Source organism: Trachinotus anak, unplaced genomic scaffold (assembly GCF_046630095.1).
Source record: "Trachinotus anak isolate AG129_WGS33_773 ecotype Australia unplaced genomic scaffold, CSIRO_AGI_Tana_v1 ptg000002l, whole genome shotgun sequence".
In the NCBI taxonomy this organism is placed as follows: domain Eukaryota; kingdom Metazoa; phylum Chordata; class Actinopteri; order Carangiformes; family Carangidae; genus Trachinotus; species Trachinotus anak.
This window is the reverse complement of record NW_027273853.1, coordinates 8,659,566-8,686,147: the sequence shown is the minus strand read 5'-3', so window position 1 is coordinate 8,686,147 and position 26,582 is coordinate 8,659,566. Positions and strand designations below refer to the sequence as shown.

The 26,582-nt window shown below is 41.1% G+C and overlaps 1 protein-coding gene and 1 long non-coding RNA gene across 2 annotated transcripts in view; one reads left to right on the top strand and one right to left on the bottom strand.

Annotated features, from left to right (window-relative positions):
• Nucleotides 1-1,523: 1,523 nt before the first annotated feature.
• The window catches only part of LOC139630457 (A disintegrin and metalloproteinase with thrombospondin motifs 20), an 80,999-nt gene continuing 55,940 nt past the window's right edge, over nt 1,524-26,582 (bottom strand). The window contains exons 28-39 of the mRNA XM_071493926.1: nt 26,218-26,394; nt 13,780-13,947; nt 9,927-10,100; nt 8,865-9,035; nt 8,243-8,449; nt 7,912-8,041; nt 6,979-7,073; nt 6,785-6,879; nt 6,482-6,615; nt 4,810-4,901; nt 4,353-4,457; nt 1,524-4,073 (exon numbers count right to left, since the gene is read on the bottom strand). Coding sequence (XP_071350027.1) covers nt 3,984-4,073; nt 4,353-4,457; nt 4,810-4,901; nt 6,482-6,615; nt 6,785-6,879; nt 6,979-7,073; nt 7,912-8,041; nt 8,243-8,449; nt 8,865-9,035; nt 9,927-10,100; nt 13,780-13,947; nt 26,218-26,394 — 1,638 coding nt within the window. The 3' untranslated portion in view covers nt 1,524-3,983. The remainder of the gene's footprint in view (nt 4,074-4,352; nt 4,458-4,809; nt 4,902-6,481; nt 6,616-6,784; nt 6,880-6,978; nt 7,074-7,911; nt 8,042-8,242; nt 8,450-8,864; nt 9,036-9,926; nt 10,101-13,779; nt 13,948-26,217; nt 26,395-26,582) is intronic.
• On the top strand, nt 15,572-23,686 carry LOC139630463 (uncharacterized). Its single transcript, XR_011693161.1, has 3 exons — nt 15,572-15,889; nt 16,817-16,870; nt 21,034-23,686. It is a non-coding gene; the product is annotated as an uncharacterized lncRNA (long non-coding RNA).

The following is a 26,582-nucleotide window of genomic DNA, read 5'->3' as shown; positions in this document are numbered from 1 at the left end:
ATTCAATAAAAAACATGCATTAAATGTAACCATTCCATAATAAGTAAGCTTGAAGTGACTGCATCAATGATCGAAAATGAATCAGTATTCGTGGTATGTTGTCGCAGTCAGTGCAAACCGTGGTGGGCTCTGGATAAGTGCTCCTCAGAGCAGGTTGCAGCTGCAGATTGCGCTGGAATGTCTGTGCTGTTACCTCAAAGCAGACGCTGCTTCATGGTAAACATCAATCATTAGTGCCTTTTATGAGGATTCTCAGTGCATGTTTGTGTTTTTCAGTTCAGTCATTAAAGACGTCTGGTTTACGCTCACAGCAAGCAGGCCAGGGATGCTTTTTTCCTAACTTGTCCATAGCCTGGAGAGCCTGGAAGAACCTCAGCACAGCTTGATTTCACTGGAAAACTGCTTGTGAGGAGAGTTGTTGTCGTGCTGCAGGACTCTTCCAAATCCTGAGATTAGATTTTAGGGACCAAGGCAGGCTTCTGGCAAGGAATCAAAGCGGCTCTTGAGGGACCCCAGTATCTGTTTTCATTTAATGTACAAAGCTATCTCTGTGCAATGAGCCCTGGAAAAGTGGCTTGTACATAAACAGTTTGCCTTTTGCTGAAGTACCTGCACCTTTTACTGAAGTGATTTTGGTGACATAATTCCTAAAAAATGGTACTTTCCAGCTCTTGGTGAAGTTTTCAAAGCTTACTTGAAAATTACTTCATTCAAAACTATTTGATGAGTCATCAGGTAGGTGACAGCTTCAGCTCTTTCCAGGACTGGATAGTAAGTGAGAAATGGATTTAAGGGCACTAGCTCTGTTTATGTGTGTCTTGAGTGGAACTGAGCTCCAGAAAGTCATGTTGTGGAAATGCAACCTGCACCACTAAGTGAATCCACATGGAGCCACAATCTGGCAAGCACACGCACCCAGCCAGCACCGACCTGCTGCCTTTCTTTATTAACCAATTGGTCTCTCTGTGGTGAAGAGAAACTTTGTAATGGTGATAAGAAAGACTTCAGTTTTTGCCCACAGCATTTGGTTGTAACCTTCTTTTATTGTCTTTGTGTAACATTTAAACCCCCCCCTCTATTCATTCACTTATTGTTCCTTCATGTAAATGCTTGACCTTCAGTGTGTGGAATGATGTATGTGCACAGTTTGAAATATCTCTGTGCTCACCTGTGTTTAAATCTGTGTTTAAGAAGCATACACACTTCAACTTCATTTTGTGACATCACAATGGTTAGCCAGTCAGGGTCTAATATGCAACTTATACAAACGTGTTATGGAAACTTGAAACCTCCAACACACATTCACTGAGAATGCACTGTACAGTGAAGCAGAGGACGTGTTATGTCTGGTAGTTAAATGTTTAAAATTACCAATATTTTTATATATATGTCTTAAACATGTTCAGAGGGGATCTCTAATATTGTAAAAACATTGCAGAAAGAGTAATTATTACGTTTTTTTTTTTGTTTTTTTGTTTTTTGTTTTTGTAGATATGTGCAAATGAAAGAAACATAAGTCAAACTGTCAGCTGAAAAGCATGTTTTATTAATACTTACTTTTTGATAGCGTTAGTATAGTAGCATGACAAACAGTATTGGTACGATTAGTAACCATAGCACCAGAATCAATCATTCATTTCTTTTATACAGGCTACATACATACTGTAGGTACATATGATTCTTAAAAACATCTTTGGATAAAGCATGGCAAACAAGCACACTGTTTCTCTATTCAGTAGCAATGCCCATTCAACATTTAGCACACTGTTTACAATTCAAGTATGAATATTAAAAATACACATATATCATAAGTTACAAATCTTAATGGTTATTACAAAAAAAAAAACAGGATTACATTTCTACAAAATTTATGGCACATAGTGCATCAAGTATTCTTTAAATTTCTGATACAGACCTCATAGAACAATTGACCATCATAAAATGAATGATAGCCAAAGGTTTTCTAGCTGCTCATTGACTTATTTTTCATTTATTTTTTCAGCCATTCTTTAAATCAAAAGAAGCTGCATTGTCTGAGAAGAGGAAAAAAAAATACCTGCATCTATCTTCTAACTTTGGTTAAAGCTTAACATCAGAGTACCAGCATGTTAGGTTTGCTTGTTGTAGTGGTCATGGTGAAAGTCATTTATGATGAGTTAAGTACAACTCGAGGCCAGATTTCCTCATGCAGTCTGATATATCAGGCAACCTTGCAGCTAGTTTTCCAGCTACATTAATAAGAGTACCATGGCATGCATTTATTGACAGATGCTACATCTGCTGAAGAGACGTTTAAGCCAAACCCTGTCAGTTAGAAAGAATTGAAGCTCTGCCACAGCAAAGTATTATTCCCGAAGCCAGTGTTTTCCTTCTCAAGATCAGAGGTATTTCCAGTAGTTCAAAAGCACCATTCAAAAGATCCTCATTTCAGGTTAGTGGTTATACACTACAAATAGCAGTCTAATATCTTTTTTTCTTTCTTTTTTTTTTTTTTTTTTAAGCAAAGCAGACACAGGGCAAAAACATCAGACAATGGCTTCTCTGTTGGTAGTAGTCATTGTACCTTAAAACACAGAATCTAGCTACAAGTCAATACAGAATAAATATGGTCAGACATAAATATATTACAACACATATCTCAGTAGAGTATGGGTGTTTGTGAGAGGTAGGGGTTGCAGGTACCTACAGCAGGCCCAGTGGAGGGTGTGATGTGAGACATCACACCTGATACTGTGTCACGGCGTAACAGATGAGAACTTGTCAGTAATTAAAGAATAACACTAATAGATTTCTAAAAATACAACAATCCTGGTGGTTTAAAAAAAAAGCCATGGAAAACTTTTATATTGTACTTTAACACTAGGAAATATTGAAATATTTCAGTTATTTCCTCACAGCACTGATGTTTATGTTGCCTCTATGTCAGTCAGTGGGCTGTCTACCCAGGTTTCAGTAGTTTAGTGAAATGACTGATGACAGATGACAGCAGAGAGGCTAGAAATACACAAAATATGAATACTAAAATGATCTGTATTTGCTCTATTGGCTCCTAACGTTCTCCTAAAGTTTGACCTCTGACATAAGGCAGGTCTGTCTGGACGAATATCAGTAGTTACCACATTTGCTACATTACTCTTTCTATAAGTCTTGCACACATATCTTTTATATCAGCCTGTATAGCTGTCATTTTGTAACACGATAACACAGCCATCCCTCACATACTATTCTGATGCCTGTCTGTAGCATTTCTTCATCACCAGAGGACTACAGTGATTATTACATACATACAATATGATGGTTTTTACACTGTCTCATTGATTGCAAGTCAGTTAGATAAGTGTCAACTAAACGCTTACAGTAGTTGTAAATATAAATCTATGTACCACAGAAGGTAACATATAACAAGATCAGTTCCAGGTACTTCAAGATGAAGTTATTTCTTTTTTTTTTTTTTTTTTACAAAATACACTTCATTTCACAGGATACCATAAGAGAAAGTTTTTTTTTTTTTTTTTATGAGAATTTTCTTCTTGAAGAGAGAGGATGCGTCTGAAATTTTAATTTTTCTACTATTTGTCTGGTTGTTTTCCCAATGTTTTGAAGAACTATATCCCTTTGTACGATGCTATAAATGCACAACAGTTTCAGCACAAAAAGCATTTTAGGTTTCAAAGCGAGGATGTGTTTGATAGCAATTGCAATACTGATGGCAGGCAAATATACTGTAGCTGGCTCCTCTTCAGAGTTACGGTTAGTCTGGATGAAGGACCTGACAGTGGCCCTGTAGTACTGCACAGTGGTTAATGTCATGTATGCTTTAGCTGCCATTTGGGAACTGGGGATGTTACGATAGAATGATTACTGTTAAATGCTCCACCACCCCCACACTCAGATGACTACAGGCTCAAACAAATCACTGTTATTGCATGTTCCTGGGCTACTGTCTTCAGAATAGATTTAGGGGTTTGGTCTCTGCATGGCCCTCAGTGGACTTCAAGGAGTAGGCCGTTGTGAGCCTGGGGAATGCACTTCCCACAGAAGCCACCACAGCGGCCGTAGATTCTTGTTCCGTCCTACAGACAGAAACAGATGAGGGAGGACAGAGTGGGCAAAGGGCAGCTTTTCACGCAGAGAATAAGAGCTTCATAAATGTCAGCGGGGATTCCTCTTCAGTGAATCAGACAGAAATACAACATGGCAATTCAGCTGACATTTCAGAGCTACTGCAAGACCCAATGTGAGGCATAATCATCCCAGTCAATTGACAACTATACATTCATTGCAAAATCCATCACTAAAGAGCCACATTGTGTCAGTTGCACAAAAGAGAAACATTTTACCAAGCTTCTTACCTCAGATCTGTGGACTTTGACGGAAACATAGTTGCCCTGAGACGTCCACTTGGTGGCCTCAGCTACTTTGAGGCCAGTGCCAATCAGATTGATGCTGAACTGTCCCTGTGAACATACACATGACAGAGTTATTTCAGAGCAGTTATTTAACCAGGAAGATGGAGTGCGGTCATATTTGCAGAAATCCTCCATGGATATAACTGCAGAAACATGGGCTCACATGAATACTGCAGACACAGTGTGATGATGAGCACTTTCATCTACTCCAACAGAATAGCTGGAGGTTATTACCCTCCTCTAGTGCATATTCCCAGTAGGTCCAGCAGAGAATTATAGCAGCAAATGTAAAATCTCTCGTCTTTGACTTTCAGGCCACTAACGAACATATGGTGCAAAAAAAAAAAAAAGGTCATATGACACATTGCTATGAGGCCACAGTGTACAGTAATTCACTAACCTGTGGACACTTGGATGCACTATAACAATCTCCTGCTGTAGCGAAGGGCACAGGTCGACCAAGAAGAGTCTGGGAAAACTGGAGGTCTGTGGCTGGTAAACAGAAAAAGATACAGATCTAGAGTCACATAGTGCAACATTAGAGGTAAACATGGAGTGAAGACAGCTGCTCAGAAGTAAATAACCACACAGATAGCCTCAGAAGATCAGCAACTACAGTTTATGCAATTAAACTTCATTGCAGGGTTGATGTCACTTTACTGTCATGTTGCCAGATGTCTTTACTCTCTGTTAAAAACAAAAAGAAAAAAGAAAAAAAAGAAATTCCACTAAAAGATTCTTACAGTGACATTGGAGTTTGAATCTCAAAGCAGTAACAAATCCACTTATCAGATCTAAGTGATATTAAATCCTTTGTCAGTTCTATTTAAGTTTTCTACAATTTTAAGTCCCAAAAGCATAATTTTTAAGAATGTAGAAAGTATGACCCTCAAAGAACTGAAATTCAAAGTTGCTATGCTAACTCTAACTTAATGACTACCTGAATGTTTTGTGTATTGATAATAAAAGATTTGATAAGAGATTAATTGCACTTGGAAAACCTCTGAATCTAAGTATTTTACTAACAGGAAACCAGATCAAAAATGAAACAGGCCACCAGAACCCAGCCAGAGGTACAACAGCCAGACTATATCCTATCTGTGAATGAACTGATTACGTAGATCAAACCTGTCTCTATCTTCTTTACCCTGCACTGTCACACATGATGTCCACGACGAGTACCTTACCCCGCCCTTCCTTCACAGCGTCTGTACATAATGATGATAACGCTCATGAGATGCACGAAGCACACTGAATCTTCCCTTCACCTTGAACTCATTATCCCCCCCCCCTCCCGTCTCCTCAAGCTGCCTGAAAGCCAAATGAGTACCATGCAGAGGGAGGGAGGCTGGGAACATGTGCTGTCAGGACCAAGACTAGAAGAAGAGAATGGGAGGATGACTGTGTAACTTCTAATCCAACTTCCTCTCTCAGCACACACACACACACACACACACACACACACACACACAGTGTACACTAATCCACGTACTCTAATCAAAGGCATACTTGGACACAACAGGGAAGGTGGAGCTGACTGTTATAATGAGCAGAGGAATATGGCCTGAAGACGTGTGTGTGTGTGTGTGTGTGAGTGTGTGTGTGTGTGTGTGTCTGAGAGAGTGTGATTGCTCGCATGCTAGCATGAGTAAGTGTTTGATATTGATGCAACTGCATGGGTGTGTGTGCTTCTTGTGTCTTCATGTCCTCTCGTGCGTGCTCGCCGAAGAAATGTGATGTGCGGCATTGCATACTGTGCGTCTGCGCTCGAGAGCAGGCATGCATGTCTATATGTGCACGCACGCATTCCTTTATTCTCACGCTCACGTGTTCGTGCTGAGAGGCCCGGTTTCAAGTCCTCGCCTAGTGATGTGAACATGGCACGCTGAAAGGTCGTTGTTTTGATTTCAGGGGAGAGAGTGTTGGGAAAAGCTGCACATGCACACACTTGGACAGGCCAGACTTTTCTTTAAGGAGGTCTTATTAGCATTACAGAATGAGGGTTAAAACAATAGCAATGTGTGGTCTCATTACAGTAGACAGTGTAAGGCAATCACACAGTAATTACGCACTCATTATCCTCAGGGAGCTCAGGTCCAGCCGAACTTTATGGAAGAGTGTGTATCCTGCTGCTGAGTAGTCATTCCTACAGTCGCAGTCTTGTCTTCGGCTGCCGTTATACGGGCATTCAAAAGGGTTCAGCAACCTTTGTGTTAAGGACAGTGAGTGTTAGGATTTATTTCAGACAAACACAACGATCTGGATCTCCTACGAATGCTATATCTCACACACCTGGTGTTACAAGCAGCACAATAATTCTGCTTTACATGTTACATAATCCAAAGTCACATCACTCATCACTGCATTATACACACCGCTGTCCATACACCTCTGAGAAGTTGTCCGTCTGACCGCTGCGCAAGGTCACATACTCTTTGGGGAAATCAGTCTGCATCTCAGCACAGTAAATCTGAGGACAAACACGTTGAGACAACACATGAGAGCCTGTGGGTGTGCTGCCGCTTGAGTCATGATGTGTGCAGGAGCAATTCTGACAGAACAGACACACCTGCAGGATCCGGGACTTGACTTTGAGATAGTATTCCCCATCTATCCTCACACCCTGTCTCATCTGGACCTCTCGGCAGGAAGCAAACAATTGGCCTGGGAGGAGAAATATGAAGGGAGGAAGGAGGGTGAGGAGGCAGGAAACCTTGACACTGAAGACTGCCACAGCTTGTGAAAGTCATGATATTTAGCTACTCAACTTCTGCAAGCCAGTCCATGAATCTTTTGTTGAGAAATGCCAAAGAGATTCCAAAAGCTACTAAACTAAACACTACTATTAGAGAGGATTGTAACCTCTTGTGAATGTCTCGTTCTTTGTGTGCCCTCCACTGTTGTCCCAGAGTGCTGTCGAGCTCCTATCATGTTGATTAGCTGATTAGCATTAATACTTGACCGCAGAACTGGCTGTCACCCGAGCATATCATTTTAATTTCACTAGTGCCTGACTTGGCAGAAGCCAAGCAGGGAATGAACAGTCCAGCGCGCCGGCACTGAAACATCTGAAATGTGGGGGAGAGAACCTGCAAACTTTGGCCCGCTGCCGGGCTTTACAGCGCTTGCGAGTCCACAATGAAGGCTGCCTCGGCCCCCGACACACAGCCCTGAGGCGTTCTGACAGACCGTCCATATCACAGTTTGCAGAAAACTGCTGACTGTCTATTTATTGTTCCACTAAGTAATCACTCCAAGAGGCTTTAAGTGGGGGGCGCTGTTCTGCCTAATGTGTTAAAACAAAGCAAAAAGCTGAGTTTCTATAAACATAATCAGATATGGGGCTGGTTGCCATATACAGCACAGTCCATTGAGTACCATTACTCTATACATTCCTCGTTTGTTGGCAGCAAAGCACTGCATGGATCAGAGAAGTTGGATGAGATGGTGCAATTATTTAGTTATGTTGTTAACAGTTTAGCCTGGAAGAGAGAAGACTCACATTCTCTGTCTTGACATGCAGCTTGAGACTCAGGTCTTTCTGACGGACGGCAGTGTTTGGACGTTTGGCCTTTGGAGGTCACACACTCCACTCTGCGCTCCATCACTCCTGCGCCACAGGTCTGCGAGCACTGGTACATACAGACACACACACAAAATGATTCCCACACACAGCAACAAAACAATCATCAAACAAGCTGCAACCAAATCCAAATCCACAAACGAGCTTCATCAGCAGGACTGTCAAATGCACAGGTCATCAAAATGTTTTGTGAAAAAGCCAAATAGCTGGAGAGGATCTCTCACTGCCTGACAAGTGTTTTCTGTTTCACCTTGCTCCATGGGCCAACTTTCCAGTAGGTTGTGTGCAGGCAGTCCCTGAGGACGCACGGCCGGGTGCCAGGAGGGTGAGGCTCAGGGCAGTGGGTGCTGGCAGAGGAGGACTGGGCAGCAGCGTACGGGTGCACTGCCTGGGAGGAGGGAATCACGGAGCAGGAGACAATACGCTGCTGGTAGCCAACACCACAGCTGGCAGAGCACTGAGCCAGCCACACACACACACACACACACACACACACACACACACACACACACACACACACACACACACACACACACACACACACACACACACACACACACTGACATGAGTAAATGTTTGCACAGAGGAGTAACATCAAATATAGAAGTAGATTTCTTTATCTGGGCCTCTGTGGCACTAATGAACACCTAATGACAACCTATCATCTGACCCAATCCCTTTATTTCTATTGAAAAATAGTTATAATAATAATTAGTTGATTAAGTGAATTGTAGGTAGATACTATATCTATATATACACAGTAGATCTTTCTGTTTTTTATATATCTATCTATTTTGGGATGAGCATTTCTTACTGTATTATTTGTATTTGCAGTAAGGACAAAGCTCAGTCTTCATTCCTCTGATTCCTACCTGTGACCACTCCCCCGTGATCCATATGTAGTGGCAGGGAGCTGCCTTACAGTGTTGGTGTGATGGAGGCTGGGTCGATGGCTCACAGTAATCATCCTGGATGGGTGTCATCCCTGGGCCCATGCACCCCACCTTCCTGCTCCTCATGCCTTCTCCACAGGTTGCATTACACTGCAAGAAAAAGAACCAAGCAAGAGATGAAGTCGGTAAAAGTGGAGAAGAGCTGGCAGAGGGGGGGCAGTGTTGTACTTTCTGCAACATCACTGACTTCTCAGACTGCAGCTCGCCTGTTCAGCTCCATAGATGGCCACAAATGGACACTCATTATATAAAGGTTTGCACAAGTAGATAAAATTGAGCATTGTGTGACAACGGTAACTTAAAGCTCTGGTTGACAATGTTACCATTAAAGATAAAAGTTAAGCTGGTTTCCCTCAGGCCTAGAGATAGTTTATGGAAGCAATGATATGGACCAGAAACTTAAAATGTGTTCCCGTGCAGAGTCTGCTGTGTGTGGATTTTAATGGTATTTTATTTGTATTGCATGAGAACAGAAAAGATTTCAGGGCCAAACTGAGAAAGAAAGGAGTCTGTAAGTTCTCGGGGCAACACAGACAGGAATCTGAACACTGCAAACATTCCTGCAGCAGGACACAGTGCTATGTCCCTACATGGTGCCCCTCTTTTATGCCTCACTTTTGAGGACAAAGCACAGGACATTAAAGAGAGATCCAAGACAAGCTAGCATGACACACAACAGTAATATTCAGCAGGACCAAAGGGATGATGGCCATCGATACTTTGAGGTTTGATACTGTATGATATACTGACTGATAGTTATCACTAAAGCTCTCATGAATGAGGCAAGAGAGCAAGGGTACCTGCAGGTCATCCCATTTAATGGTGCAGACAGAGAGAGACAGAGAGAGCGAAAGCGGAGATCTCAGCCAATAAAAACCTTAATAAGATGGTTAAACATCTGTACATCTGTCTCACACTGGGAGCTATGAAGAGGGGAGTTACACACAGGAAGAGAAAAAAAGATATAGAGTCTCTACTTACTTCTTCCCATTCACCAGCAGCCCAAGAGTAATGCGTGCATTCTGCAGTTTGGCATGGTCGGGCAGCAGCGGGCCGTTGGTGAGCATCACAGAGATCTTCCCGGACCCACCCGGTGCCTTTTAGCCTGCAGTAAACATCTCGCTTCTGACTTCCGACTCCACAGGTGACAGAACACTGGCATGACAGACACAGAAAAAGACACTGAATGGCATGTTTGTTCTTTTTTGTTTCTCATAGAAGAACAGCTGCATTAGTTATAACACAGAAGGTGCACTCTTCTGATTTTACACACACTGTTCAATTTACTTATCAGGAGGTGCACTAATCACTAAAAGTGTCTATACTGTTTTCTGTGACTGTGGAGGAGGCTTTCCAAAGTTTGATAAAATAACCCTAATGATGTCATCGGGGTTATACTGGCTTAAGTCCGGAGACGAGGAGGATTTTAATAAAAAGTCTGCTGTACACTGAACTGAAACTGTAACTGAAGTCTCCACTCTCCAGTTTTAAAAGAAGTGGGCATTTAGGGTACTTGACTGAGAGTGACTGGAATTAAAGGATGTAGCTGCAACTTGCTGCAAATTTATCCCAGTGGCAAACTATGGTACTGCAACTAAAAAATGTTATGCATTCCGGAGCAAGAACTTTTCTCATGGACCATTATAAAAGACCCTTTATGTCAGTAAAACTGATGATGATGTCATCTAAAAAGTCAAGTCAGGGTCTGAAGGGCTCAGGGGAAGGCGTGAATATGCATATCCAATGGACTGCACAAAGCTAAATGTATCTAAATATAGCTGACACTAGCTAAATAGTCACCATAAGCTAATGTTCATAACCAGTGACTGTATACAAAGATGGATGACCTGACAGCCACCTAAAAGTAAAGCCAAAACAGCTTGGTGGCCGTCTGCAGTATATGTCATAAACCCCACCCCCTCCATGTCAGCGGATAAGAGATGGGCCGCACTAAAAAAAAAAATCTTAAGTACACGTCAAACAAATTTTCCCAAAGATGGTTTCTGTCATTTTAGGTAGTTTTTATAGCCCATGATTGTTCAAGTGGTAGTTTGGTTTTAATTAGGTATTTGATGCTATGACATAAGAGTGTGACCTCATTACTGACAGCTGTGACTGACTTGCAATTGGGTCGGGCGGGTATACAAGCAGGACCTCCATACTGCAAGGCCACAGGCTGCTAACTACTCCACAGACTCTGGCTCCGAATGACATCACAACTCAAGTTCAAGATGACAGCGCCCATATCTGTGATATTTTGGCTTCTTTTTTTTTTCTCTATAGACAGTCACTAGTCATACCAGCTGTACCAGAGGTTGTAGCAGCAAAACCCCCTGAGTGTAACAAACTGAGCATGGGTGCATTTTAATGCGTATGACCTTAAATTTATGGCTTAAGTTCTCATTTGCGAGAGGAAGACTGTGTTATTTCTTCTTTCAAAAGTTGCATAGACTCACTTTAAATGTGACAATATTTTTAAATGTTTGTTTGGTCTGCAGTGTGCAGAGTTGCTGCTTTGATGCTCCTGTACAATGTACTTAATTAATCCAAAACCAGTTTGTCCTTTCTTTGTGAGCCATATATCTTGGGTCAAACAAAGGTCTATCTCAAACATCTCTTTGATGTGCTTTGAGAAGCATACCTGCATACTGAGGCATACTGAGGAAGCACTCTGTCAGGCTTGAGCTGATCAGGCTGATTTCTTTGTAAACCCCCCCACCCTCTTCCCCTCTAGACCTCAAAGAACAGTGCCAGGCTCCAGCGATTTCACACAGTCAGAAAATCTGCGCATTATACAGCGAGTATCAAATTCCCCAAAAACTTCCAGATGTATTGGTGTTGTTCGTTTCTCACTGCATTTGTGTGTTATCATTGCAGAGAGTGTGGTTAAATGTGAAGGGTCAAGTCCCTGAGTCTGGAAAGAGAACAAAAAGCACCGTAGGAAATCTGACCTTCAAATCAAAGAATGGCTTTTTAAAAATCTTCCAAAGCATGAAAATAGAACCTGCTGTCAAAGTGATTTTAGTCACTGTTAAATGCTACAGCTAGAGAAACCTGATTCTGTGTTCCTGCAAAAGAGATGGTGCGGACGTCATGAAACTTTAGATGAAAAATGAGGAGATTGTTTCATGATTTCATGATAGCGCTGAGTGAGCAGCTCCAGACTTAAAAGGGCCATTTCACCCAAATTGCTAAACATATTTTCTCACTTATCTCTAGTGGTGTAGCCATGCAGATAATTTTAGTTTTGGTCCATGATGTGAGATATCCACCTCTGGGACTTCTGCCGCCACCATAATAAAATGGAAGTTAATGGGATTCATCTTAGAAAAGATAAAACCAAAACCCAAAGACAGAAAGTGTGTGTTCACAGCATCACATATAGTAAGTAAAATGAGGTGAACGATTCTCGTGTCCTGTGAAATGGGTAAAGGGCTCAAAAGGCAGCCCGCAACTCCACTACCGTGCTGCCCATTACACCCCCTAGTCAGAGGTGACTGAGAGGGCTGGGTAGCTGTGGAATAACTCAAACAGCAGGCGCTGAGGTTTCAAAGTTGTCACATGCATGGATATTAAGATATAAAACATGTCTTTATGCTCTAGTTGAGGATTTCATGGTTGCTGGTGGTATGTGGAGGAAGATGATTGCTTCCAGACACCAGAGAGGGAGAGAGTGAGAGGGGAGGAGGACACCCTCAGAGCGGGGAGTGGCAGGAGTCTTGTGGAGGGAGGCAGATGTGGGTCCTCGTGGACCTTTTGTGATTTAACACTTCACGTGGAAAGAAGGAGGGAGAGGTTAGACCCTCAGACAAGAGAAGGAAAGATTTCTAACAATGTCTGAGAATATCTGACAAATATCCTTCAGCAGTGGATTCATCCGAAGAGTGCCATATAAATGCTTGACAAATGCCTCAAGAAGCAACAAATGCAATATTTCTGCACTTACTGTGTGTGTTCTGAACACACAGCATGCACGGCCCTCAGGGTAATCTGACAAAGAACACAACAGAGCATTCCTTCTCTCTGTCTGGCCTATGACTTGTGATAAATTTGGGTTTGAACATTTTCCTCCCTCCAGGAGCTCAGCATGACTTTAAGCAGAAACTGTGTCGCAGCTGCTCGCAGAGCCCCTCAGTAGCAGATACCACGGCTGTGTGGTCGGCTCCATGATAACCGTGACTCCTCCACGCACGGCTTCTATCATGCCAGCGTTTGTGCGTAACAGTAGGGAAACCTGCGGTGCCACAGGACGTGTGTCATCCTGAACACCGTGCTTTCATCTGCATGGGAGGCCAAGCTCGGCTCCATCAGCCGCACCTCTAGGTATCAGTGTTTACTGTTTCAGTGAGATAGCTCATTATGTATTTGAGCCACAAACAAATCCTTAATAAGACTTAGTGTATGGAGTGGGATTTGCATGAAGAAGCTCTGGTGTGTCATGCAAATCGTTTTTGATCAGTGTGTGGTCTGATGAAAAGCTTCCAAAGAAGAACTTGCTGCTGCATAAAGCTGTAGATTACACCACACAACAATTTGTTTGAATATTATAACACGACGTATAAATGTCCAGTGCACTACATAAACAGTTTTGCAAATCCAGCGTGTGGTGTTTAGGCCGCACTTAAGGGGAAATGACACATTATGTTTGAGGAAGAACAAACTGAGTGTTGATTGGACAGGTGCTCTGTGTGTACGTGTCCTACATCTGCAATCTCTGGGAAGCCCTCAGCTGTGTTTGTGCTTGTGTCTCAGCTGCTAGCTGCAGTTACTGTTATCATGCTCCCTGAGAGGCTATTCTGTGAGCCAGAGGAGACAGCGAGAAGAGCACACATACCTCCCTCCACCTGTTGGCTTTCCAACTGGGGCATCCCCTTGCCCGGCAAGCCTTCTGCGTTCGTGGCCGAGGCAGATGACTGCAGTGCTCCTCCTCTATTTTGGTTTGGTTCTGAAGAACACAGGCTATCTCTCGCTTCTTGGTTCCCCGACCACAAGTCACTGAACACTGCAGAGGGAAGTGAAGAGAAGGGGGATGGGTGTTGGGAGGAGAACGAGAGAAAGGAAGGGCATGTTAGGAAAATCCTGCTAAAGTTGATAGCTCTATATCTCTACTAATAGTGCTCGTGCTCATGGTGACAAAGGTATAAACGCTGTAAAATCAGACACTGTAAAGTTGTGTTATTCTACATTAAATTTTGAGCTAATACACCATAATCTAATGCTTCATTTGATTAAGTGAATTAAAGAAAAAGGTATGTGGTACAGCATAAAGTAGTCCCACTGACAGGTGGTGAAGCTGGTACACTTTTTTTTTGTTTTTTTTTTGTGTATTTTAAGTGAACTAACTAAGAAACGCAACACTGACACAGAACCATGGATGTAAACTGTTGCAAAATGTTCCCCTCTGCACTACATATCCAGGATTTAGACCTCAACACAAAGTGTCCAGCAGCTTCCTTGTAGCATTTCATGGCCAACTGAACACACTGCAAACACATTTCAGCTCAACAACCCTAATGGATTTCACCGAAACCTTTTGTCAAACACTCACACACTGATGGAATGCAGCCAGCTATTTAACCTGTAAACAGAGGAATTAGTTTTAGAGCTGCTGCGAACGGCAGAGGCCGGGGCAAGAGGAAGACAAGATGCAGAGCGGAACATGGATGCATGCATGCGCACGGCCGAGACAATCATCTGGTACCAATAAGGAACCTAGAAATTCTTCAGAAAAGGCTACAGAGATGACAACGGAGAAGAAGCAGGGGAAAAAAAATAAAAAACATAATGAATAAAAACCAGACACCCTGATGAAAGCCCTGAAAAAGGCCTGAGATAGTAGATGAAAATATTCTACAGTCTTCAGTCCCCATGAGGCCAGACAGCAATTAGGGTGCCCGCTATTTCTGCTTGACGAGACGAGTGAGCGCCCCTATACAAAGCCACTCCAAAAATGGGGTGCTGGAATCAAATACACAAGACGAGGAGAGTTACATTTTGTCTTAGCGTATTTTCCAGTCCAGATAATAAACATAATATTGCATTGTCCTCTAATTATGATCTCAGAATGTTGCATAACACCAAACACATTATTTTTTTTTTCCTGTGCACTCATGGTACTGATCATAAAACAGAAGATGCACCATGGAAAGAAGAATCTACATTCACGTCTTGACATGTCTTGAGGATTTTGTCTTTTCTTTCTCCTGTTTTGAGAAGCTAAACCCCCCCCCCCCCCCCGTTAAAAATTCAACTGATGAAGATTCAAGTATCCATTTGAAGCCTTTATACAAAGCCACCTCCTGCCTTTTTCTTCCTACGTGTTGTACGGGCAGTGGTTGACACTGCACACACATGCATCATACGCATTGTAATTACCGAGGCATTTTAAACACAGGGCAGGCTCAGCTGACAGAGAACATCAAAGCTGAGGCCAGAGCTGAGTGACTAGTCCTGAGCATGGCAGATGCACACAACCCTGCTGCACGCTCACTCAAAAATGATAACAGAACTCCCTCTACCTCAGACAAGAGCAGAGACAGGCAAACATGTTGGAGGGGGGAGGGTGAGGGGAGGTGAGGGGTGGGGGGTAGCCCCTCCTTACGGCTGTAAAAGCAGGAGGAAAAAAAAAAAGAGAAAGAAAAAAAAAGAGAGGAAGAAAGGAAATCGCAGCCATACGGGCTTCGCTCGCCCAGCTGAACTGTATCTGCATTTTAACGGTGGGAGAAAAAGACGCTATATGGCGACGTGCTCCTCCCTCCACCCTGCCAACCTCATCTGTCAGCCATTAGTTAATCAGGGCTGGTAACACAGAGCACAGAGAGCTGGCACAACGCGTGGGACCAGAGGACAGCTTCACCTCTGAGAGCAAGAAGAGGGCAAGGACTCAGGGACCTCTGTTTCACTGATCTACAGCTGCGCTGCTTCACTCACCAGCACCCACTCAGGTAAGACCATTCCACTTATCACTTAGTTTCAGCTGCTACAAGTGTGACAAGTTACTATCTGACTGCTATGCTCTCTTTCACTTACAACAATGGTGGTGCCTACATTTGGAGAGGAGTCAGAATTGAATATAGAAGTGTGTTTTTCTTTGAAAATCAGTGCATTATGATGGCATTTGGCACTTTTACTGATGTAATATTAATATTACATGTACTTTTATGTATGTTATGTTGCATTTAAACAGGTTGGTGCCCTGGTGTTATCCTAATGTCTGTCTGAATGTAAGTTAAAATCCTCCAGGTCTCTTTACCACAAAGGAGAAAAAAAAACCTTGAGAAAAACAGCACATAAATCAATGAGTCACATGGTAAATGAAACACTCTTGAGACAGACTTGCCCTCCCACGTTGTCCCAGCAATTAATTTCACATGATTAGGTGGGTTAAATCTAGTATAATCCGGTGAGGTTCATCTGGGTATAATGTGGATTTACTATAGAATGGAATGACTCAGTCTCTTCAAATGTGGCACAAAGCTGAAAATCAGCCAAGCAAAACAGCTTTTATGATAAAAGCTTTTTCAAAGCGGAACAGAACTTCTGTGGAGAAAAAGCATAATTGATATTTAAAACAATATGTGTCAAACAGGCAGCTCTTAATTACTCTAGTTAGTGACTACAAAGCAGTATCCTTGATTTGATAGAGTCTGGAACAAACCACATAATTGAGTGCTAAACCAAAGACAAAGTCATGCCTTTTTGGCGGACTATGAAACCATAAAACAGCCTGGGGAGTTTTGAACATAGATGTCTGAGTTTGATTGAACTTACAAATTATTTCTTCTTACAGAAATATTTCTTACAAATAACTTGTAACAGGATAATCAGGCTGATATTAGATACCCTCTCTGAGCACCTATGTCTTTGTCTAGGACTGGCAGGCAGCAACCTCAAGATGACCCCACCCACTGCTTTTCTGTGAACAGGTAAGCCAAGAGGACACATGGTAACTGTTAGGCATTGAAGAGAAGCTCAACCACAGTTTAAAGATCTGTCACTCAGCCAATATGGCAATCAAAGCAGCTAATGCTGTGCAGTGCCTCACAGAGAGAAGGTGAATTCCACAAAACCAAATAACCACTTTGGCTCCGATCAAAACTGCTCTGTGTGTGAATGTGCTCAGTGATCAAACACACTGATCACTTAGGCCTCATGCAACACATGAACATATTTATTACTGTGAGAACTTTAATTACACTATAAAAGTCTTTTTGTTGGGTGATAAAAGCAGAATTCAGTGTTTTGAAAACAATAATTTATGTCGGGGCTTAAAAATCTAACAGTCCCACTGAAACATCCTAATGTGAGTTTTGCCAGATGCAAGATCAGTTAAAGATAAACTAACTTTATTGTTTTGAATACTGAGTTCAGCTTGTTTTCAGCCACTATAATGATGTATTACAATATCATGACTATTACTATGACACTAATATCTGCTTATATATCTTTAAAGGTTCAGATCTATTAGAGTTTTTCTACATCATCTCATAAGAAATAATGCATAACTGAGTATGAAGGAAAAACTCCTAGAAGGCAATTCAGACCATAAATGAGAGGTTGTTTTTGTCATATGTTTAGTGGTTCTAAACAAGACCATATCTCTATATGTAAGAGCCAAGGTTGAATTCCAATCACATTGCAGCACGCTCGCAATGCAAGAGGATGGTAATACCAAGCATATGGTAACTGTAGTTACATAGACTCTTCAAAGGAGCTCAGTGCTGACCTGGAGCAAGAACAAACTTGCAAGTGTAGACTGCGTGAAGGGAGTGTAGAATTATACCCTAGGCTACATGTTGTCAAGGTTGTGAGATACAGTATCGTCAAACAAAGCTGTCTGCTCTGTCCGCAACGCAAACTATCATCTACACAGCAAATCAAGCAAAGAGGAAGAAATGGATGGAAACTGAATGTACTTCAAGTTAATCATGTCATGTCTCTTGTTACAGCTTTATCAGTATCACTTTGTTCTCCGGTGCATAGATTAAACTGCAGATCAGAGTAAGAGGGAGACAAGAGGGAGGAAGACAGAGAGTCATGGAACATTCAGGCTGCTTTTCTGTTCATGGCCTTGTTTTGCAGAGGGGTTTCAAAGACAGAAGTCAAAACAACACATGTTGTCAACATGGGAACAGCTGGTAAGCGCGGCGTCATGGGGCAGAGGAATGTCAAAAGTCATAGATCTTTTATCCACCAGGCCAAAATAGCCACCCAGACTTGTTTGAAACCACGCACAGACGCAGTGTGAAATCCTAGCATTTATGTATGCGACTCATTTTTGCCCATAATCAGTCCACCAAGACATTTTGAACTATAGAAATCACAGGATGAATTCCAACAAAAACAAGGATATGCAAATACATCTAAATGCAAAAATACAGGCATACTTTGTTTCAAAGTGAAATTATAACATCTAGTGATGAATTTCAGCTGGTATTATTACCATATTATTCATTCCAAGATCCAGTTGATTATATGATGTGGAAATAATTTCCTTCCTGTCTCTGCAGCTCCTGACAGACTGTCAGCTGGAGGAGCTGCAGTGTATGTTTGATTGGCTAAAGCTAAACAGCATATTCTGCACTCCATGCCAAAGTATGACTTTGCCATCTCCAAAGAGTTAAATAAACACCCGGTTGAGTAGGCATATACAGTTTCTTCAACACAGTTTCCTTTTTAAGTCAACACCACTCAGAAAAGATACACCAGGCATCCATAAGTCAAAACGAAATGACAAAACAGGCCAGTTTTTCCATTTGTCTAAACATTCCACTGAGAGCTTTTTCCATGACCATGTTATACTGAAGCATCCAGTAGTTCTCAGATGAACACTGCGCTGCAGATGGACAGAAAATGACAAATGACCACGTAGAAGATAAAAACTACAAAAAGCAGACCAGCCGTAAAGTTATAAAGCAGCGACCTTTGACACAGGACATCCAAGTCTAACTTCCTTCTTCCTGCTAAATGTTAAGCAGCTGCTTTTCTAATCTGTCATAGCAACCTGTTTGCCACAGCTTGCAACTGGGGGAGTATGGAAAAGCTCAGAGAAGTGGAAGAGCCTGACCTTGCAATTACATTTATGAAAAGAAAAAAATGCACAGCAAGTGATGCAAGAGAGGGAGAATAACATTGTTCTACACTGGCTTTGTGATGAAAAAAATATAGGGAATGGGGATAAATATCACCACCTGCTCTGTGTGTGACTTATTATCACATATACACAAGCAGAACAATATTTACAATACTCCAGTTATGGCAGGATGATAGAGGCAATAAAGAGCTTTTTTGGCTCTGCTAACTCTGTGCCTGTTCTCAGCCAAGTCCATGGGTGGCAGCTGGCAAAGGAGATATGCCTCCATCAGAGGAACACCCCCCCCCCCCCAAAAAAAAGAGAAGAAAAAAAACAGTAAACAACAACAACATCAACAAAAAACAAACAAACAAACAAACACCACATCAGTGACAAAACAGATAAACTAGTGTCAAAAATGAACATCAGGTTTTGGTTTCTGCCCCTTGGATTTGACAAGTTGGAACTTATTGTGGATTTCACCATTTTCGGTAAATCGTAAACACAGAAGAGAAAGTCATGGCAGATAACGAGAGACAGATAGAGGCACTGGTAATATTCGCTGCTAGGAGTTTGCCTCAGTAGACACAATGCAGGGGTCAGTTATGCCTCCTTGTCATTTTAACACCTAAAAGAATAAAAAGTAGTCGCACACCCTAACCTCTCCAAAGTTAGGGTGCTGAAAAGTTGCTATGAAGCTATACTGAATAATAAGTAATCTAAAAAAAATATACATATATATAGCCTGAGACTTTATAGACCAAACAATTAATTTAAATAATTGAGAAAATCAGGCAGATTACAGATTGATTGATAATGAAAACGAAATGTACAGTGCACAGCTACTCAAGTGGTGGATTTTTCCTTTGAATGTTACAGTCCTTTAGAGGCAAATGGAGAAGGCACTGAGGAAATAATTTTGATGACGAGTGCATCAGGCACTAACGTACACAATGGAATTTCCTCACATCTGTGGACCAGTGGCCCTGCTAGCACAGATGATGAGCAAGTAGAAACAGACCTGGCAGGTAGCTAAATCATGTGAAAAGCACAGCACGCACAGTCAAATAATACAAGCACAGCTAAATCTCTAACCCTCTACAGTGTAGCTACAACAGCGCAGTCATGTGTGTTGGAGATTAAATAGAGAACCATTACCCCCCTGTTACTTAAAGTGGGCCACGACATTTATCAACAACTCTCATCTATCAGTCTCTCTCATATAAGAGGGAAAAAGCTCTTAAAAAGAGATGTCGAGTCCCACAAACTCAGTTCCTCCCCATCAGCTCGAGAGTCCCCAAACAGGACCAGGCCCTGTCAAGTCTGAGATGGTAGCCTCATGTGAGAATATCAGTGGAGCCAAAGATGTGTCTCCTTCAGGCTTAAAACTACTTCATAATGCTTGACAAACAAAGTTGAGGAACAGCAGACTCTCTCTACCTGTGTCAAAGCGAGGCCATGTTCCCTATCATTCGATGGGCTCGGGGCAGACCAACCTAAATGCTTCCAGACTTTCACGCCCCGTCTCCTCTCATTTCATCTCACTGCATCTCTCCCAGCTCAAATCACCCACAAAATAACACCTACGCTCACTAGATGGGCTCCTCTCTTAATGTCTTCCAATGCCCTGAACAAACTCATTGCAGTGAAGAGTCAGCTTTTATGTCCTCAGATGGGGCTTTGCTCCTACAGGGGCATCATCACTTGACTGCTGTGCAAGATACAATGAACTGTGAGGATGTTTATGCGAGTGCTGGCAAAGAAAATCTTTATTACATTGTACGATATGTTCAACTTTTCTTCATGTTATCAAAGTGCTTGACCTGAAAGAGACTCCCATCGCCCATGTCAGGGCCAAGCTGTGATCCACATATATCTCATAGCATCTGGTTTTCTGCTTCCACAGTTTTAATGGTTTGCCAAAATCTGTGGGCCACAGTGCTTGACTTTTAACCAGCAAATCATCAATTGAACTATTTTGCTTTCTCTCAAATGAAACATTATCTCCCAACTCAGATTTAGCCACCGCTTCAATTGCTCACCCTCGAGTGACATATGGGCAGCATCAGGAAACACAAGCTCAATGATGTCATGACCGACTGACCCCAGGGTGACAGGTTTGGAGAATGTTCTTGCCCAGTGCCCTCAGGCCAAAGTCAAGTATGTCAATGTTGCGCATGTGGATTTCATCTGAAGCAGCCATGATTAGTTCACAGACGCTCAACTGCAATCCCCCTCCATGGGAAACCCACTCTCGACAGGAAACGGTATGTTTTTGTTAGCAACAAACAGGCATAAATTACTAAGAAATGGTGCCTTGGTTGCCAATTTATCACACACAGCCTTATTGTTGTTCCTTGCACACATTTGACATTGACATTGCTTTTAAGGTAATTACCATTAGTTAATGATATTTACATTTGTGATAGTTTATGTTAAGCTATGTGTCTGCTATTCTAACTCTGTGCAATAAATGTGATAATTGTTTTGTGTCGTTTCTTTTTTTATATAGGGCAAATGTGTTTTGGTGACCTGTATTTTGGAAATGAATATAGATTTGACAATCAGTTATTTTGAGTTTCAGAAGCTGTCACAGGAAGATTAGAAATAATCAAGAGTTCAGGAAGAAGAAGACTATTTGGCAGAGATATTCAAGGAACTGAAGCAAAGATTGAATTGGTAAATTTGTAAAACTGTCCAAATGTAAGTGAATGCCAAAATAAATACTTTTGTTGATCAAATGTCATATTTGTGAATATTGTCAAGATGGTAGTATACCGTTATTAAAAAGCCATTTCCATATTAACATGTATTTAGGTTTAAGAACTGTTTTATTTAATTTATGAAAGATGAAATATTAAAGAATTTGCTTGACTAAAATACCTTCGCAGTAATGGTAGTAATGGCTCCTAATAATATGTTTGATGTATTTAAAATTTTTATGACAAAAATACAAAGATTTTATTTATGAGCTACTTGTGTAAACTGATGTGATTTATATTGCTGGTGCAAAAATGACATTGTTTCTGTTTAGCATAGAAATTTTAGGGAAACTACCAACAGAAGAGGCCATTATATAAGGTAAGACGCCCTCTGCAGCCATGAGAAATATTTTGACAACGTTACGTAACACAAGGATAACCCGCTGACCTACCACCCAGACCATGTTATCCCCCTCTGGCCTCTAAAAGAGCAACACCTCATGCAAAAATCTGCCATTTCAACAAGATGATATTTAACTTTCAGTCCTTTAAAATGATTGAAAACTAAAAAATGGTCCAAAGGCTTTCTGTGATATACGACAGAAGTCACAGTCATGTCATTTTATAATTGATGTCAGCCACCGATTTATGTTTAAAACTGGATCCTGCAGGTAGGCTGCAATATTTGAATACATTTTTATAGAACTACATTCAATAAATACCTCACTGCAGTTGGTAAATAAGAGGTTTCCTTTTGTCAGATTTAGTAATATGGTCCTTTTTTTTGAGTTGAAGCCTATGGTAAATGGTAAGGTAAAAATCTCTATTTGAATATGATATTACTTTAACACACATGTTTTTAAGAAGAAATTTCAATTCTTCCATCAAAGAATAACCTCTTCCAAAAAAAGCAGAACAATATTATAATACAATATTATAATACATAATTCAATCTGCAGTATTCTGTAAATACTGGCTTGGCTTTTTCGCAGCTTGCTTTTGGATCTCCTCAACCAAACAACCTTTGCCAGCATGAATTAATACCAATTATTGTTGTAGTAAAAGTAATACTCAGTCGGTCTCCTGCCAGATGCATTTCAGAGAGCTCCATTAATAGAATGGTAAACAGATGTGCCACCCAGTGCCAGAATTTGATTTGGCCTGTGTAAGTTTTCTCCAGGGAGATTACAAAATAAAACATTAAAACACAAAAAAGGAAAAGGCCTGCAGTGTTTTTACACTACGCTATACCAAGGTATGTGGAGTACTACAGATACAATAGAAACAGGTCTTAAGTATGTCCCCAAAGACTGAATTATTATAAGGAGTACTTAGAAAGACTGCTTCACAGAATGAAGTCAATTGAGGGTCAAATACCAAAATACCACATAAAGACCTAGAAGTCAAGTCTTTTCAATTGGCTGCTTACAGTGACTCGCCTACACACTGTATGCCACTTTAATATACTGTACATGTACTGAATATGCATGGTTTATCAGAACATTTAAGTGTACTTGAAAACGAAGATGACTGCTGTATCTCAACAAAAACTGCTTCCCTGTTAAAGCAATAAACTATATTTTTAAAGTACTATCATGTTGCAGTGTATTGTGTCTGTGTATTTTGTCTTCCCATCCCAATGCTGTTCTTTAGTTACACATTTGCAGTATTTATGCGTTCATGACCTTGAGCATAGAGTAAATTGTGCTTTTCCTTAGTGCACAGCAATTACTGAAGTTCAGGCCTGTATTCTGCTTTTCAGTAAAATGTTGCATTGAGAAACAACACAAATTTCACAGTTATGTTTCTTTAATATTCTTTACAGTGGGAAAAAGCTAATTCAACATATTATGTAATTTGCATGAGAATGAAATAAATAGCAAAAAGAACAATAGCAAACCGAAGTATGCTAAATAAGTAGAGTTGCCCCCTCCCTTGAGTTTGGCAACTTTGCACCACAGGTTTTTTTTTTTTTTTAAATGGAGTGAGAGTGAAATTACCACGGCTGAGGAGTCTTGGTTGTGGAAGTCTTGGTTGCGAAAGACAGTGAGATTGGCAAAGAAACAAAAGGGGAATGCAGACATCCTCGCTGAAGAGGATACCGACATAAATATAGACCCATGTGCAATACTTCACCTGAAATGCGTGTCATGATAATTTCACGTTCCTTAACAAAAATGTAATTCAGATTGCTCACATGCCACATTTAAAAAAAATTGTTTACAGCAGCCTGAATCTGCAAACCACAGAACAGTGTCTGACTCAAACCTCATCACACACTCAGACCGTAAATGGCACATGTACTGTGCATTGGGTGAGTTGTCACACAGTTTCCAAACTTACTGACCTTAGAGAGTAACTTCTGCTCTCCCTGCCCTCTAAAAGCATCAAGTCTCTCCCTCATCCTCTGGCTGGGTGTGATCAGAGGTGTGTCTAGTTGCACCTGTAGCCCCACCCAGCAGTGATGTTACAGCCTACTGACACACCCTGGAGTACACCTCTACACCATGGCAGCAAGGTGAAGTGTTAAACCACTGCAGGTCTACAACACCAAGATTTGCAGCTGGTGTTTAGGTGTTCTTTAAGGCAATAAGAGCAGCTTCTTTTAAACATGGTGTTAGGCTCTTCACACTTAACACTGGCTGTCTCGCCATAGAGGTGTACATTTATATGACGACCTGATGCTATAAACCAGCAAGAAATAATAGTTTTTACCTGATAGCTTCCCCTAGTAGCATAATGTTTTAAGTGTAGATGGGAAACAAAGCTGGAAATGTATGTGACTCATTTTTTGCTCTCTGAGCAGCAGCATGGATCCTGCATCACTGGTAAGGTCACATGATTCACCGAAGGCTCAGACCAGAACTGTTCGGGTGACATGTGTGTATCATGACAAATAGTTCAAGTAAAGTCTTACATCACTCTAAACTGGACTAAACATTAAAGCTGCAACAACTAATAATCTATTGTTAACAAATAAATAAGTTCCATTTGAAAAAAACAAATCCTTCAGAAATACAAAAACTGGCCAAAGGAATAAAGAGACACAGCAACAAATGACTGTAACTTTATAAAGAGGAGGTATCTGCGTTTGTTTTATGGACACTGATGAAAGCTGAAGAAGCTTCAGCCTCGACACCTTTCAGCTCAACAAGCTGCACTGTTGCTGCCATTAATAGATTCACTTGAAGCCCTGAAGATATGATAAAACTCCATCTTCATGATACCATCAGCACACCAGTTTATTATTCAAATGTGACAGTGCCTTCTCATAATGACAGACTGACTTCCTTTCACAGATATGATGTTAAGATCGAGTCCAGAGTTGCCACCGTCTCAATCAACACAAAGGATGATTCATTTACCCAAATGCTTCATTGTATTTTAAGTACAAATCAGGCGAAGACAGATGTTTGAAAGGTAATTACAGTGTGGTTTATCAGCATTTATGCCTGTTTTCTTATGTGATATAGATTATATCATATACCAGACAGTAAACTTTATTCAAACTTAAAATAACAACTAATATTCTATGAAAAATGATTTCCTATCATGTCTATTTTTCAGTCATTCTGCATTTCAAGGCACTTACTTTTTAAATTTAGTTATTAGATGTTATATTTAAGATTAACTAGTATCTTTTGTTTCAGTTTTCTTGGCTATTGTGACAGTGTAGATTATGTGAAATATTTTTACCAAACAGAGATGAAGCCATTCTAAACTGCATTTCAACTTAAGTAAAAAAAAAAAAAACAACATAACAAAAAAACAAACAAACCAAAAAAAAACAAACACATTATCAAAAATACGAATGGAACATGATTTGAAAATATTTTCCTCTGTACAAACTGTATTTACTCCGAGAGATACGAGAGGTCTGAACAAGAGCACCAGCAAAAATATTAAATATAATACTCAGTAACGAAAACTAAATACTTGAAAAACAAAATCATACTGTACAAAGATACATATACAAAATACACTGACAGTCATCTGCTGCTGTTCAATAAAGGTCATAATATTAACTCTTATACACAAATATACACTTGTGTACTTCAAATACAGGGTGAAGACAAGCAATAACAACAAAGAACATTTACTTCACGCCTCATATATGAAATAAATATTTTGAGTTATGCCTCTACAAATATATGGCAATGTTGGACAACATTGTCCTGATTTATAGGTTTTCATTTGGAGCCTTGGCTCAAAATGGGATCCATGTGTTTTTCATGTTCCCCTAAGTGGAGCAGCATTGTGTTTTTGTGTATTTTTCCTTTTTTTTAAATTCTAATCAGCACCATGCCACTGCAGGGCACATCTGGGTGGGCTGGGGCGGGCTAGCTACCGATACCCAGCGCTCACTTCAGACTCTCCTACAGTTTTAGGCAAAAAAAACACACTTCGTACATTTTAGCACACACAACGTCTACTCACAGCAACGCGCCCTCAGCGAGGAAGTTAAGTGTTGGAGAAAGACAAATTAGTACTATCATACCGGCTTCCATGGTCGGCGGTGCCAGGAGGCGGAGCCTGGGCAGGGCTGCAGGTTGCACTGCTCCATGTCGGGCGGTTTGTCCAGGATGTCACAGTTGTAGTCGTTGAGCCTCTGACCATTGGGCCTTTGACACACCACCAGGCGAGTCCTCCTTCCTCCACCGCAGGTCTGAGTGCACTGAGGTTAACAAACAAAAGGATGTTTAAGATTCTTATATAAATATGTAATAATTATAAAATAACAAGTCTTATATCTTTCATCAGCTGGACATTTCCCGGCGCTGATTTTTTAAGACCAGTGTCCTTTGACCCAACCAACCCAACCACCAGTCCTTTCAGACTGAAGCTGGACACATGTCTGTTTGT